Here is a 16,411-nt window from a genome sequence, read left to right on the forward strand (position 1 = left end):
TGACTGTGTCACTCATTCGCTATATGATCCAATCAGTAACTGAATCTCTCTAAACTTCCACTACAAAATGAGATAATAATTCATTTTTATGGAATTGTAGAAAAGTCAAAGGAGGTAATGTATAAATCAACAAGCACAGTGGATGGCACAAAATGAGCACTCAAAAAATGAGAGATACTGTAATTTTATAAGAATTATCATTACCACTAATGGAATTCACCTAAAGTGCCAGATATGCTGCTAATTACTTTATATGTATTATCCTTTTTAACTTAACATCACTATACTGATCTTACCTCTTTAATCTTTAAAATATGACAACTGAATGTGTGACTCCAGACCAAGTTATTGTTACACACAGCAAGTAAGCATAAGCAAGCACTATGATATGACATTTTCAGATTATCTGTTTACATTTTGTATCATTCAATGATAAATATCAAATGAGATATAACTTGAAATAATGATATTGGTTGTCTATGAGTGCCTTGTTTAAATTTGTATTCTTACTTTAAGGTCACATATCTTCAATTAAGTAATAGATTAAGGCACAAAACAAAGTATTTAATGGATAGCCATATCAACTTGTGCAATACATCCTATGAAACAAGTGCTTTTAAACTTTGTTGAATTATGCACTCCTTTGAAAATCTAATGAATGGTATAAATTAAAATCTGATTTAAAAAAATCTCCCTAAGGAAAAAAAAAGTTCACAAGTACATATATGGCTTGCAATTTAGGGCATTCATGGATCCAAAACCCATCCATGGCTTTTGAACCACAAAAAGTGTCCCTATGATAAGTGACATTTAATAACATTCTACAAGCCTAATAATTTGTTCTGATGAGAACATTTCAAAATGGGAATGAATCAGGGCAAATTTAGAATCAGCCAGATACTGTTCTACCACATGACTTCATTAATATTTCAGATTCTCTTGGCAATGTCCAAAGATGATATTAATCACTGACAATATCAGTTGAGATCCAGCTTTCCTTTATTTTTCCTTTACCATTATTAAAAAATGCCTCTTAAAAAGAAAGACTGTAGGGATATTTTGAAATAGTTACAAGGTGAATATCAAGAGTGTTTTAGATTTAGGATTACATATTTTATTTCAACATGGAGGCTTAATTCCCTTTAATTCTGGGGAAATGAGGACTGAGATATGCTGCTACAGCAGCTAACTGCTGATATTTCATCAAGGAATTGAATAGTCGCATCAGCACCACCATCCCCTTTCAGCTATCTTCCCCCATTCAATCTTGAAGAGGCAGAATCAGGAAAATGACCAAGAAGGCAATAGCAAAGAGAGGTGGGTGCTGCCTAACTCTTTCCTCTTCATCAGCTTTTAATCAAGAGATAATTTAATATTTTTTCATAATAAAGGACATAGATTTACTAAATGACAAAGTTCCTGTCAGCAATGTGGTTGCTTTTTAAAACAAGAAATAGCAATCTAAGAAAAATAACAGAGATGAAGTGTTTTCTAATCCTCTCAGAATACAAGGAAAGGATTCTTAAGAGAAGAAAATAAGTAAGTAAACATAGAAATGAATTTAGTGATTGATCTCATTGTCTGCAACCACTTTTCTTTTAGCCTATGCACATTTCATTTAACGCTATTGCATAGAAATATAACATACCATAGACATAAAACACTGAAGACCAGCCAGTGTACTGCACAAGAATGCCAGCTAAAGGCATTGCAATCACAGCGCCGGCATAGGAACCTAAAGTGTAAGGAAGAATGGGAGAAAAGTGAGTGAAATCTCACATCCCTTGGTTTATTCACAAAGACACTTGCACACTCAGGTATATGGGACTCACACCCAGACAAATTCCCACCACCAACAAACATATAAATGTATACATACGTACACAGAAACACGGGATTACACAAGTGGATACCACCTACCTCCTACCCAAGACACGACAGATATTTAAAAATAATAATGGAGCCATGCTGACTGGTATGTGTCCTGCATGTCTGTGTGCTGAACTTGGGACAGAGTGTGCCAATACTAACCAGACACCTGAAATCTATTCTTGCCACCTCAAGCATGTATCTTCTTGTAGCAAATTCATGCAGTTTCAGGTTTGTGTAGTTTTTTCTGACTTCATTTTAATTTTTTTTTCTGCCAGAGGTCTCTTTATTAGAATCCATGATTGAGGGCATATTGCTTCAGTTCTCAATGCATGGCCAGAAGATATCATCAAGGTAAGTTATCATGTTTTTCCACCATGACAAATTTGTTTTCTTTGCTATCCCATAAAACAGTTTAAAACATGCTGACAATTCTCACAATAATAGGTAGCATTCATTAGCTTTTCTAGTGAATACCACCTGATTTACATCCCTTTGAATTTTACATAGTGGGTTATTAAAAAAAAAAAAAGGTCTTAGACATATAGGTAGAAATGGCAATATTTGTGCCCTGGGATTTAGACCCAAATACAGGCAAATTCAACCTCTATAGGCAATAATACTGCTAATCTTATGGCTTAAAAATACAGTAAAATCACAGCAGCCTTAATTTCCTATTATTAGGATTATTTACAGTAGTTCTTATATCTGATTTGGAAATGGAATTGCTTTCTTGCCTTACTGCTCTGGTAGAAAGAGTAAAACATGCATTCTGCGGGCATAAAAGACCTTAAATTATACTGATTGTCTTAAAATGTTTTAAAAGTTAACAATGAACAAAAAGTAGCTTCAGATTACCAGAAAGAGCGCTACACTTTAAAAGCTGGGATTGAAGCTTTAATACATGTTCATTAATTCTACTTCCCAAAATAGTAGTAAGGTCAGTTATGATCCCAAAAATAAAAGTTCTAATGAATGGGAAATTATAGCAGCAGTGCTTAGGAGAACACTTAAAAATCATATTAATTTAATTAATTTAAATTATAATAGTTATTTTCTATAGGCATTTTATTCACTGTAATTCAAACATATAGCTGTATCAAATAAAAATTCTGAGAAACTGTTAGATTTTAACCCCAAGCAGAATTCAAAGTAAATTTAATATTTATTCATAAAAATAAATACGTAGTCTAATTATGTTTTTATCTCCGTAAACGTGTTTAAAATTTGTATTTTTACATTTTTGTGTCTAGGTAGAATAAAAAGAAAACTCTGAGGTTCTCAGAAAAATGTACTGCAGTATAAGAGTATTATAAAAACCACTCATGAATATATTTGAAATCCTAGATGAAATGGATCAATTCCTAGAAAAATACAAACACAAGAATAAATAGAAGATTTAAGCAAAACAATAAAACTAAAGAAATGGAAATGGTGGTTAAAAACCTTACCACTCACAGATGTGCACACAAAACCCAGATGGTTTTACAGGTGAGTTTACCAAATTGTCAATTCTTATTCAAGTTGTTCCTAAACTTTTACCCACCACAGCTGCATCTGCACACAGTACTCACCACAGAAAGAAGTGGTTGCCAGTCTACTCCTCTCTAGAGGTGGGGCCCATTTGCTCCATATCCCATGACATGCTGGGTAGGTAACACCCTGTGATGGAGGAAGATACACATTACCATCACCATTTAGGAACAAGAGTCTTTTTAGTATTTTGTTCAAATCCTCCCTGGCCTTCAGACTTCTTTCCACCTCAATTTTTTTTTTCTGATTAAGGTAAAAGAAAAGACTGTATATTAATCAATTTATCTGCAATTCTGAACAGTTTGAAAAAATTCAGGAGATCATTTTGTAGGCCATTAAATTCAGTAACTCCCAAATATAAATATCTATACAGAGAAAGGTGAAGTTTAAATCCTTGGAGCTCACACTTCCTGAAAGCAGTGTCTAACCTTTAAGACCTTAAAATAGTTAGTTTTTTCCTATTGTTTTGAATCTATCCTTTTTTTATATATATACTTTTGGAGGGAGAGAGGGGTTTTTGGGTTTTATTATTATTTTTTTTAAGTTCGGGGGTACATGTGCAGGATGTGCAGGTTTGTTACATAGGTAAATGTGTGTCATGGTGGTTTACTGGACCTAGCAACCCATCATCTAGGTATTAAGCCCAGCATTCATTAGCTCTTTTCCCTAATGCTCTCCCTACCCTGCCCTTCCCCGATAGGCTGCAGTTTGTGTCGTTCCCTTCCCTGCGTCCATGTGTTCTCATTGTTCAGCTCCCACTTACAAGTGAGAACATGCAGTGTTTGGTTTTCTGTTCCTACATTAGTTTGCTGACGCTAATGGCTTCCACCTCCACCTGTGTCTCTGCAAAGGACATGATCTCATTTCCTTTTAGGGCTGTATAGTATGAGAAAGGGTTTGTTTTTTTTTTTGTTTGTTTGTTTTGTTTTATTTTGTTTTGCTTTTATGTGCCTTAATAGTTTACATTATTTATCTATTTCCATTATACTCCATGGAAAAAGAAAGGGAAATTGGTAAGCCAAACTTGAGTTTTTAAGTAGAATTCTTTCAAAGTCTGCAGACTGATGGAGCAAGTTTTGATCATTAGAATTAGCTGACCCAAAAATGTATCCAATGAAATATTTAAGTGAAAACTCATATCATGATTCAAGGTCATCAGGAACTTACTTAGCATAAAACTCCCAAGATATTAATTCGTGGTTATCACCAGCAAAGGACAAACTCTAAAATTCTTATCATGACACATTAACAAAAGTCCCTGTTTTTTAAGTCAAATAGGCATTAAAATATTTCTTTAATCCCACTCAATTCTAGAGAGAAGGAGGTAAGTAGTGACATTCATAGCTTCATATCATTTATGGACAAAATATCTGATTGCCTAACATTTTCAGCGTTTCATTTTTTATTTTAACTCTATTTAGATACAACCTAATACAATATATTTATTTACAGATAAAGACAAACATAAACTGGTGGTTCTCAACTACATGCCAATCTTAAAACGACTTCACCCTGAAGTTACATACCTCAACAAGTCCCTGCAGTATTCTAACAAAGATGACACATCCATAATGCACTCTGGCTGCTGATGGAATTAGCATATTCAGGGTAGAGGTAAGAAGTATGGCAGCTCCAAAAACCCTGAAATAGAAAAGATGGGAACACTGTTTAAATGATTCAGCATCTTACATACACATATATAAATTTCTCAAGTGAAATTAAACATTTAAAGTAATAAAAAAGTGTCAATAATTTTAAGGTGGATTGTTTTCTCTAATATGTGTTCTGGATTTGACTGGCTAGCCATTGTAAATACACACATGGGCCATCTAGGAATTCTACATTTGATGCACCAAAATATAAAAGAAGGAGTCAATACGTTTACTATTCGTAAGGAGCCAAGAAATATACTATTATTTTCTTTATAGACTTAATTTAAATTGTAAATATTTAATAAATCAGTATATGTTTTGGACTCTATTTCAGTCTACAAGGTAAACTGCTTAAGGGTAAGAGCTTGTTTTTCGCATCCATTGTGTCCTTGACACTCAGCACAGTGCCTGACACACAGCTGGTAATAATTCAAGAGTTACTGGAAATAATGAATGCATAAACAAAGTTATTCCTCACATTATGCAACTATTTGTAGCTTTCCTAGAAGCTGTACATACATAGAAATTTTATAAATGAACTCATATTTTAAATGTCCCAAGAAGTCTCTTGATTGCCCTTAGCACATGTTCTCGAAATAATGCAAATAATTACACTTAGTATACCTTTCTCAGGTTTCTCATTTTTTTCTTCTATTTGAGACACATCTAGAGCAGCATACATACAATCATTCAAGAAAAAAATGCTAGAAACATCATGCCAAAGCTTGTATCCATCTATAAGTAAAAATTCCATTCCTTCATTAAAAAAAAAAACAAAAAAAAAAAAAAACAAAAAAAAAAAAACAACTTCTGGTCAGGTGCAGTGGCTCATGCTTTTAAACCCAGCACTTTGGGAGGTCGAGGCAAGCGGATCACCAGGTCAGGATCTCGAGACCAATCTGGCCAACATAGTGAAATCCCATCTCTACTACACAAAATACAAATAATTAGCTGGGTGTGGTGGTGTGCGCCTGTAATCTCAGCTACTCTGGAGGCTGAGGCAGGAGAATCGCCTCAGAGAAATCAGAGGTTGCAATGAGCCAAGATCACACCATTGCACTCCATCCAGGGCCACAGTGTGAGACTCTGTCTCAAAAACAACAACAAAAACAACAACAACAACAACAAACACTTCTATAATGTTTATACCAAGTAAGAAAAGTATTCCTTTAGCTGGGTTACTTTATAACTATTTTCTTGCAAAGATGTAAAGATGTTTTGGGACATGCTAACTCCAATGAGCTAATCTATGTATTTTAGGCAAATTTTATCAAGTCAAACATGAGCCTTAAATTCAGTCAATGTTGGTTGCCTCATAGAAGCGCTAATCTTTCTTCTGGGCACTTTTAAGAGTTACTGTTAAAGACCTGGATTTCTGAAAAGGACCGTCTATGATTATTATTAATCTGCTACAGAAAGGTGAGAAATGACATCACAAACGGCAATGAATTAAAACAACTTCTTTTCTACTGATCATATACTAGTCAAATAATTTTGTGTAAAAATATGTGTAACCTGTATCCGCCTTCCCTTAGTGGCTTCTCTCCTCTGAGATAAATGGTCACTCATGAAGTGAATATTCTGCTCCATTCTTCCACTGTGCTGTTTGCCCAAAATAGATGTCCTTTTGTTTTAAGCCAAAGATAATTTTGCATGCTAAGATTTGAGGGAAATCTTTTATCCAGGTTTATCTAGTATGTGTGTGTTATTTTATTGTTATGTTATTATCATTGTTTTAGAGGTATGATGCATAAATTTTATTTTCAATGAATGTAACGTTCTATCCTCACTTTCTCTCCCTTTTTGAAGGGTTTGTAAATACGATTGTCTTGTGATAAGCTGGTGAGAGATGAATATTACCCATTTTTTAGCTTAGTTTCTTAACCTCTTTATGATTGAAATTTGGGCCTAGATAACCCTTTGTTGTGGAGTGCTGTCCTGTGTACTGCATGATGATTAGCACCATCTCTGGCATTTATTCAGTAGGTGCCAGTAGCACACACCCTTCCTCTAAGTTATGGCAACCAAAAATGTCTCCAGTAATTGTCAAATGTTCCCTGTGAGAAAAATCACCCCCTTAGTAAAGCTGAATCAAGTATTAACTATTCATTGAATGTACACTATAGTCAGAGCTAAATTTAATGAGTGCTTATTCGACTTGCTAGATACCATATTAACACTTCACATGCCATAAACTCCACAAGCACCTAACGACCCAGCAACATGGATATTATTCATATACCAATGTTATAGATGGAAAAACTAAACATAAGATAAGTTAAATCACTAGTTCAGATTATTAGCTGGTTTTAAATAGAGAAAACCTGTTTCAGATACAGTTCTGTTTTATTTAAAACCCAGTGAGTTTTGCCACTAGGATTTATACCTGATTATGCATATATTAGGTAGTTAGTAATATACTTCAGCATTCTAACTGTAAATTTAAATAATAATCTTCACAAAGCCACTTGATATCACACTATTATTTCTGAAATAAAACGCTGAGAGATTACTTTCAATGTTTACTTTCCATTCTTGCACTGAATAATATTTCTAATTACACAATATCATATCATAATTGAAATGGTTTTAATTTTAAGTTCCTTAATTTCTACATAGTCTCACTCTGTCACCCAGGCTGGAGTGCAATGGCATTAACTTTGCTCACTGTAACTTCTGTCTCCTGAGTTTAGGGAATTCTTATGCCTCAGCCTCCTAAGTAGCTGGGACTACAGGCCCATGCCACAACACCTGGCTAATTTTTTGTATTTTTAGTAGAGACTGCGTTTTGCCATGTTGACAAGGCTGGTCTTGAAGTCCTGACCTCAAGTAATCCACCCACTTCAGCCTCCAAAAGTGCTGAGATTAGAGGTGTGAGCCACCGTGCCCAGCCTCTTAATTTCTTTGTCTATCCTTTTTTCATTATCAGTGGCTACTGCACCTCAAAATCCATTGATTTTCTTGTAACTAGTTTTGAATCCATCAAACTTTACAAACCTCATCTTTTTATTAATTTTATATAATGATTATCCTAATTAATATCTAAGTAATTAAAATTCTGATTGTCAAAATTCTTCCCCTAAATGGAAAGCCTTTACACTTTGTCTTGCCATACAGCCAAAATTAAAGCAGTCTCCCCATTCAATATTCGTTCATGCGCTCACACTTCAAACTTCTGTGAGACTGTATTCAGAGGAGAGTATTGTGTGGAGGAGAAGGTAAGATTTACAGGTCACTTACTGTAATTTCTCCATTTATATTGACTCATTTAATCCTCACAACAACTCTCTGAGTTGTTAGACTTTCCTCTCATTTTATGAATAAGGAAATTGAAACAAAGTGTGGCCAAGTAAAAAAGCAAGTAGTAGAGCTCAGATTTAAATCCACGGCTCTCTGACATGAAAATCTGTGCTCTTTCATTCACATGATGTCAGCAGGCACTTAGAAAAAGAAGATAGTGGACCTCAGTGTAGTAGGAGAGGGAAAGAGAGACAAGTAGTCCAGGGACAATGTATGCCAAGGGCCACAACATAAGTACAGATAGAAAACAACAGAGACAAACATTAATCTCAGCTGAGTTGACCAAGTCACAAACTTTTGGTAGGGAAACTTTGAAAGATTAATATAAAAAAGAAGAAAGACTTTCCAGAAACAAGGAATGGCTCAGCAAAGCTTCACAAATGGAAGAGGTTAGCTTATGTACCAGAAACTAAGGAAGTATTGAAAATGGGTGAACATAGTGGCTCAGGTGCTTAGGAGAAGGAAGAACATCTAGAGTGGGATGCTGGATGAGGAGACTTTGAGGAAGTTTAGGTAGTCCAAGAAGGTGAAGGGTGAAATCCATCAGTCTGTGACATCTTGGAGATGACTGAGTTTGGGGTGACCACAGAGGGTGACAATTATGTCACTAAAGTGAGGTAAATGTGAAGCTTACTGGGATTGAAGGGAGAGGGATGCAAAAGCTAGGAAGCAAGCGGTGGTTAAAATCCATGTAAGTTCAGGCAAGATGAGGGCATGCCGAGGAGGAAGGGGTCAAAGTCACTGATGGTAGGAGAGGGCGGACAAAGCTGACAGAACGCTACAGTAATTTTTTTAGGACCCCAGCTTTGTCGCTTAAAAATTATGTAACTGGTAAGTTGTTTAACTTCCCTAAATTTCTGCTTCCTTGTCTTTAAAAAGGACATCACTAGGTAATGGTTCAGAGCATTGATTCTTGAGTCAGACTGCCTGGGTTCACAGTTCATCTGACACTTATTACTTGAGTGACCTTGAGCACTTCATGTAACTTTCTGTGCCTCATTTCTCATCTAAACAATGGGAATATTAACAGAACCTCTGAGTTATTAGAAGTAAAACAATCAGAAGACTGGCTGGCGCACTCTAAGCATTTAAAGAATGTTAGAACTTGCACTATAATAATACTAATGTATTGTATCTCTTAAGATTGCTATAAGGCTAAATAGAATTATGTACCTAAAGGACTTAGTCTGATGCTTGACACATGAAAATAAATTCATAACTATGAGCCAGTCAGGTAGAGACAGTAATTGTCAATGGTTATTGAATTGCTAGTGTGGATATCACTTCTAGATTCTTATTTTTACTGAACAACAATATTAGAAAGCTCTTACTGCTATCCTTACTTCACAGACAGTGTGATCATGTCTGAGTGAGTTAAAATAACTTGCCAAGGTCATATAGATAGTAAGTAGAGAACTGTGGTTGACCTTACTTATCTGTTGTAGATCTGGGATATCTAATCACTAAGATCTACTTACTATAATAGCAGCAGAATGAGTACTGTCATAAACTTTGAAAGATGAAAATGTTATTGAAAGATGGATGGTAGTAGCAGTGGGAAGTGAAAGCAGAATTCTACCCCATCTCTCCTATGTTTTGAAGTAAGTAGTAAAATGAAGAGGCTCATTTATGAAAGTTTTGTACTTTTTTTTTTTTTTTTTTTTTTTTTGAGACGGAGTCTCATGCTGTTGCCCAGGCTGGAGTGCAGTGGCGCGATCTCGGCTCACTGCAAGCTCCGCCTCCCGGGTTCCCGCCATTCTCCTGCCTCAGCCTCCTGAGTAGCTGGGACTACAGGCGCCCGCCATCGCGCCCGGCTAATTTTTTGTATTTTTAGTAGAGATGGGGTTTCACTGTGGTCTCGATCTCCTGACCTTGTGATCCGCCCGCCTCGGCCTCCCAAAGTGCTGGGATTACAGGCTTGAGCCACCGCGCCCGGCCTGTACTTTCTTAAACAAAGTGTAGGTTTCAATAAAGAAATGAAAGAAGTAGTGGAACTGAATATGTAAAAGAATTTTAAGAATATAAAATTGCTTGGCGTGGTGGCTAACGCCTATAATCACAGCATTTTTGGGGGCCGAGGTGGGTGAATTGCCTGAGGTCAGGAGTTCAAGATCAGCGTGACCAACATGGTGAAACCCTGTCTGCACTAAAAACACAAAAATTAGCTGGGCGTGGCAGTGGGCACCTGTAATCTCAGCTACTCGGGAGGCTGAGGCAGGAGAATCACTTGAACCCAGGAGGCGGAGGTTGTAGTGAGCCGAGATCGTGCCACTGCACTCCAGCCTAGGCAACAAGAGCAAAACTCTGTCTCAAAAAAAAATTATATAGAGATAGAGTTGTTTAGCATATTAGTTTCTAGACTTTCACATGCATGATAAAAACCTGGGGCCTGTTAAAATGCCGTTTGCTAGATGTCAGAGTTTCTGACTCAGTAGATGTGTTTGGGGCCTGAGAATTTGCATTTCTAACCAGATCCCAGGTGATTCTAGTATTGCTTGTCCTGCTTTGGGAATCACTGGCTTAGCAGTACCATGCCAGGTATTCCCCCAGGACATCACAAAAGGGGCAAATATGGGGTAAAGACCAGACCTAGAATAAACAAAGCTGGTCAAAGTTAGACATAGTGGAAATAGAGGGCTTACACTTTATTATAGAAGGGAGAGGCAAGGGTAGAATAGAAACACTGCTAAAATGGAAGATGTCCTTTAAAAAACACAAATTGATATTAGATTGTTAGATCAAAAATGAAAATGAAGTTCTCTGTTCTGCTTTTGACCATTCTTATTGACCAAATTGAGCAGCTGCCATATTTTTCTTGGGGACATTTAAATAGCATGATATAGTATTTGTTAAGAAGACGAGTTTCTTTTTTTATTACCCTGTGAAAATCCAAATTAGAACTCCAATTTCTTGCTAAGTATGACTTTGAGCAAGTTGTCATTACTTAAATTCTTCAGCCTCATTTCTCAGTCTGTTTCTTGTCGACATTTAAATAGCATGATATAGTATTAGTTAAAAATGAGAGGGGTTTTTTTGTTTGTTTGTTACACTGTGAAAATTCGAATTCCAACTTCTTGCTAAGTATAACTTTGGGCAAGTTGTCATCACTTAAATTATCTTAGCCTCATTTCTTGATCTGTATAATGGAGATGTTTCCATACTTCAAATAAAGTATCATGAAGATTAAATAAATCAGTTATGGAAGGGGACACTGTCTGGTCCATAATAAATGGCTTGTCAAGGTTAACCATTATTATACAGAAATTTCCTAATGTTTAATAGACTTTTCAGAGAATGATTATTCCATATCTTTTTCTCCAGAATGATTTTGCACTGATTAAATAGTGTTAATTCTGTACCCATGAACACATGGGTGTTCCATATCAGGCTGAAATTCTAGCAGCTTTCATGAAGTGCAGAAGACATGTAATGGGAATTTTATCTTCCATTTTGAATTCATACAGAATTGATTGAAATGCATCAGCCTCTTAGTCTGTGCCTCAATAGTCCATCTAAAGTATCTGATGGGAAATGACCAGAAAAGAAAATTCACAGTCCTCTTTAAATCAATAACCGTCTTAGAATCCTTCCAACTTTATCCTTCAATACTTACCCATGCCCCGACCCTCAAAAACACACCTCTTTTTCAACTAGTCTCCTCTCTCCGATATTGCTGAACTACTGTAGATCACTTTTGTAAGACTTAACTCGTGAGGTTATACGTTCCCCAAGCCCTCCCATTATTTTTTCTCTTGGAGAATTGGGTCCAGTTCTCCACTCCTTTAAACCCCTTGGTGCTAGCACAATGCTTTTCATATGGCACATTCTTAGGAATGAGCATCCATTTCTTTTTGTGCAAAGACTCTCAACTGAGGGTAATTATAACTTCCTCTCCTGAGGTATATGTAGGTGATAACAGAACTTTCTTCTATGAATATTTATTTCAAGCAATTGACTATTTATTTGTTCTCTAGCTTTTAATGGGGACAGACTGCTGTTCTGGGTATACTATCAATTCTAGGAAGCTGAGTTATTTTCATAGAATAACTCTAGATTGACAGCTATGGGCTATAATTTAGAGTACTCCTGTAGATAAATCCTCACTTGAGATAGTTGCTGAGTTCAAGTACATGGCCCAGTCTGGCCTCATTCTTACATCTTGCAAAGAACACTGGAATCCCCTGAAACTAGCAGCCATCACATTGCCTTTTACTGCCTGTTCATCACTAGATCGTCATCAGCCTCTGAAACCACTGCCTCTGAAGCTCTGCTTTCAAAATTAAATTAAGAAGTAATGCTTCAGAGGCGATATGTTGTCCTCTTAAAGAACCTCACCATTCATTAATATTTAATATAGTTATATATATTATATTATGCTTGTTTCACAGTCATCATTTTTGTTTGGTCTGATGCTAGAAGTCAGAAGCATTAAATATATTTTCTGTATATTAACAGACAGAAGGAAATAGATTATATAACAAGAAACATTTAATGTTCATGTGAGTTTTGTTATCCCTAGGATTACTCTTAACTTTAACACTTAAAATTGGGTTTCACAGCACTACTGCCCTGAAAATGATGTTCATCATTAAAAGATTTTAAAGTTATTCTCTGATCAAAAGACTTGTCTAGCAATGAAAACCACACAAGTAAATCAATTCTCAAAATTGTTCCCCAGGCGAGTTCTTTCCTATTGACCTAGCCCAGCAATAAATAATAGAGTGATTTTTAAAGAAACTGTAAAATACAATACTTTTTGAAGAAAACACACAGTAAAGATACTTAATAGGAGAAATGTGTTTAGTAAAGAATGATATAATTTGAAATCAGACATCCTGGGGTCTATAACCCAGCTCTGCCTCATACCTCATAGTGGTATTTGGGAAAACGATTCTGTATTCAGTTTTCTCATGCGTAAAAGAAGTTTCAGTATGCCTGCTTTCATGGTCATAAACATAGAAATAATAGGCACTGGGGACTCCAAAAGAGAAGAGTGTGAAAGTACTGGGGGTGCTGGTGAGGGTTGAAAAATTCTCTCTCAGGTATAGTTATCTATTTAGGTAATGGGTACCCTAGAAGCCTAAACCTCACCATTGCACAATCTATCCACATGACAAGCCTATACATGTATCCCTTGAATCTAAAATAATAATAAAAGAAAGAATGCCTGCCTTATAGAGTCATGTGAGGGATAAAGATAATGTACATTACAAATGTGATATATACATATATATACTTATTATTTGATTCAATTCTAATTTCACCTGCCTCCCAAAATGTAAAACAAAGGCAATTATGAAGATGACTTTATAATATAATTTATGTCTTCTCTCTTTCCACTCTAAAAAAAGCATTTTCTGGAAATAAATACATTTTGTAAAATTAAATACTTGTTTATTTTGATTTTTTAAATTGTAAAAGTAAGTTTCATATAATATCAGGCAGTATATTTATATCATTATTATATATTAAAACAAACTATCAATGAAACACTCTGGCAAATTACACATTTTTTTAAACAATAAACACAGTAAAACATAGCTTTCTCAGAAGAAATAAAGAAGTCACACATATATATAGCTGAAATTGAAGTTCCAAATAATAAGATGAATCTCAAGCAGTCTGGTATTTCATTTCACTTAAGGTCTTTCTCCTTATAATTGGCATCTAAGGTGCTAGATTGAAAACCCACTCCTGCTGTGAATATAAGTCAGAGATAGGCCATCAGTAATTGGGCTGGGGAAAAAAAAGGAAAGAAATGTGCAAACTACGTGTAAAATAATAATGTTATTATTTCTTAAGAAAATACATAGAAATTGGTGGGTGTTCTTAATTTTTCAAAGAACAATATTACAGTCTCTGTGACATAAAATAAGGGCCATTTGCTTATTAAGGATGTTTTCAAAATAATAAACCATTTGAAAATCACTTAAATTTGTTGGGTTTTTTTTTTGTGATTTCCTCTGCAGCAAATAACATTCTCAAATAAATTTGCTGATTATTGTCAGGTTAAAGCCTGATTTCTATTTTTCTTCTACTTGTCACACACACATACACTTTCCTCTTCTTTTACAGTAAGAAATAATCACATATCATTATTTTATGCACATTGGTGTTCTTAAATGGCAGGAAGCTCTATACCACTATAGAGACTGCCAAAATCAAGAGGTGTAATAGTAATCACGACATAGAAATGTTTGGAAAGGCAAACGCAGCTGCTGAAAACCTGTATCACAGACTGCCTGATGATTAGCATTCAATATGGCCCATAATGAGTTAGCTTTGAAATTCCTAGTCATATTTTCTCTAAGCCACAGCCACAAACACCCTCAAGTACCAAGCCCACCTCAAAATGATTTTCCCAGAAGAGGTGAAAGGAGCACTGGTGACTTGTCACTTCTACAGATGATGTTCATTTTCCCTAAATCAATCAGTCCACTTCCATTTGGGCAGTGGATTGTCACTTAACAGGGAACTAGTGTTCCTCACCTCAGGTGTGGAACTAATTCTTTCCTGGAGGGTCTGCAGTAGACTGACTCGGGCTGTTTAATCTATTTAATCTAATCAAATCAGGGCTTGGATGCCTCCCTTTGTCACATCTGATGCCCCCACTCCCATATTAAAAAGGGAATACACAGGCATGAGCCAACCCTCTGAGTCCCTTGATACATCATTAAGTTGTAAAAATGACTTCATCACTCACGACAGAGAGATTAGACAGCCCCAGTGGTAGCATATGGCAGTGGGAGCATCACTCTACCAGCTGCCCACATGACTCTCTCCTTCCTCAAATCATGTCCCTCCCCTCCAGAAGCTGCCTCTGCACTGCAGTAGCAGAAGACTCTGCTGCAGCGGGAAAACCCAGAGCTAGTAAGGGGTAAGGGGATTGGAGAATGAAAAGAGAGAGAGAGAAACTCATATCGACAAAGCACATGCAAGCCCTTGGAGACCCCTCCCTCCTCAATCCATCTATTCATCTTATGGTAAAGGGTATTTTCTTTTGTCAGAAAAATGCAGGCTTCTCCTGCCTTACCCCAGATACCTAACCTATGGGGCCCACAATAGGAAGGCGGCTAGATGTTTGATTGGCAGCTAGATGCACGAGATAGAAAAAGTCACCTCTGGCCTTAAAAGACTGGGTGTTTATAAACCATTTCCATCGGAACAGCATGGTGGTCCCTTTCAGCAGGATTTATGTTCATAGTCTGAATTATTTTCTCACACATAAGGAATTCACAAATATTTCTCACTGGAAGGATTGAGGAACTCCTCCTTGCAATGAAGGTTGCAATGGAGAGAGGGAAAAAGTTATATAAATAGACCAACAGCGTGTGTGTGTGTGTGTGTGTGTGTGTGTGTGTGTGTGTGTGTGTGTGTTTGATGATGGTGCTTAGGAATTCATTTCCAATGCTTATTTCAACAATAAATAATGCACATCTTTATTGTTTCATCTCTCTGAAGAAAAAAGACAGAACATCACCAGTAAAATTGCTCCTTTCTGGGCTTAATACGTGAAGATATTATGTTTAAAATGTCTGTCTTCTTCTCTTTTTGAAAATTATTCTAGCAAGAGATTTTTCATAATTAGTCAGAATATTTACCTAAAGTATATTAAAATGTATTTTTGTAAATACAAATACACACCAGTAAATTTTAAAACCATGCTTTTGGGTTTGCTCACTTTTACATATAAATTACTTTCTATTTGATACAGCATATAAATTGAGTTGCATCAGTCAAAATCCCAAAGATAAATCGCTTCATTTCTGCAGACAAAAGTCTAATCTACACCCAGTCATGTTCAAATCTCTGCAATTTTAGTGGTAAGAGCCCAAACTGCCAATGTGTCTGAGTGGCAGAAAAAGTTATAAATACCATGTTTTCTGCTATAGAATATCAGATTATTTGTCTTCGTCATTATCAAGTGTGGAGTTTGCCTTTTTCAGAGAAAAGGGTAGAATCAGCTATGTTGTAGCCAAATAGCTTGGGAGCCAGTACACACACACACACAAAATACAGTATGATTCTCCTGCCAAAATAAAATCTAAGGATCCCTT

General features: G+C 36.0%; 1 protein-coding gene across 1 annotated transcript in view; it reads right to left on the reverse strand.

Moving 5' to 3' along the window:
- Positions 1–16,411, reverse strand: part of SLC17A6 (solute carrier family 17 member 6) — a 41,276-nt gene that overhangs the window by 15,103 nt on the left and 9,762 nt on the right. The window contains exons 4-6 of the mRNA XM_002799603.4: positions 4,929–5,043; positions 3,444–3,531; positions 1,649–1,735 (exon numbers count right to left, since the gene is read on the reverse strand). Coding sequence (XP_002799649.1) covers positions 1,649–1,735; positions 3,444–3,531; positions 4,929–5,043 — 290 coding nt within the window. The remainder of the gene's footprint in view (positions 1–1,648; positions 1,736–3,443; positions 3,532–4,928; positions 5,044–16,411) is intronic.

Source organism: Macaca mulatta, chromosome 14 (assembly GCF_049350105.2).
Source record: "Macaca mulatta isolate MMU2019108-1 chromosome 14, T2T-MMU8v2.0, whole genome shotgun sequence".
Lineage (NCBI taxonomy): Eukaryota > Metazoa > Chordata > Mammalia > Primates > Cercopithecidae > Macaca > Macaca mulatta.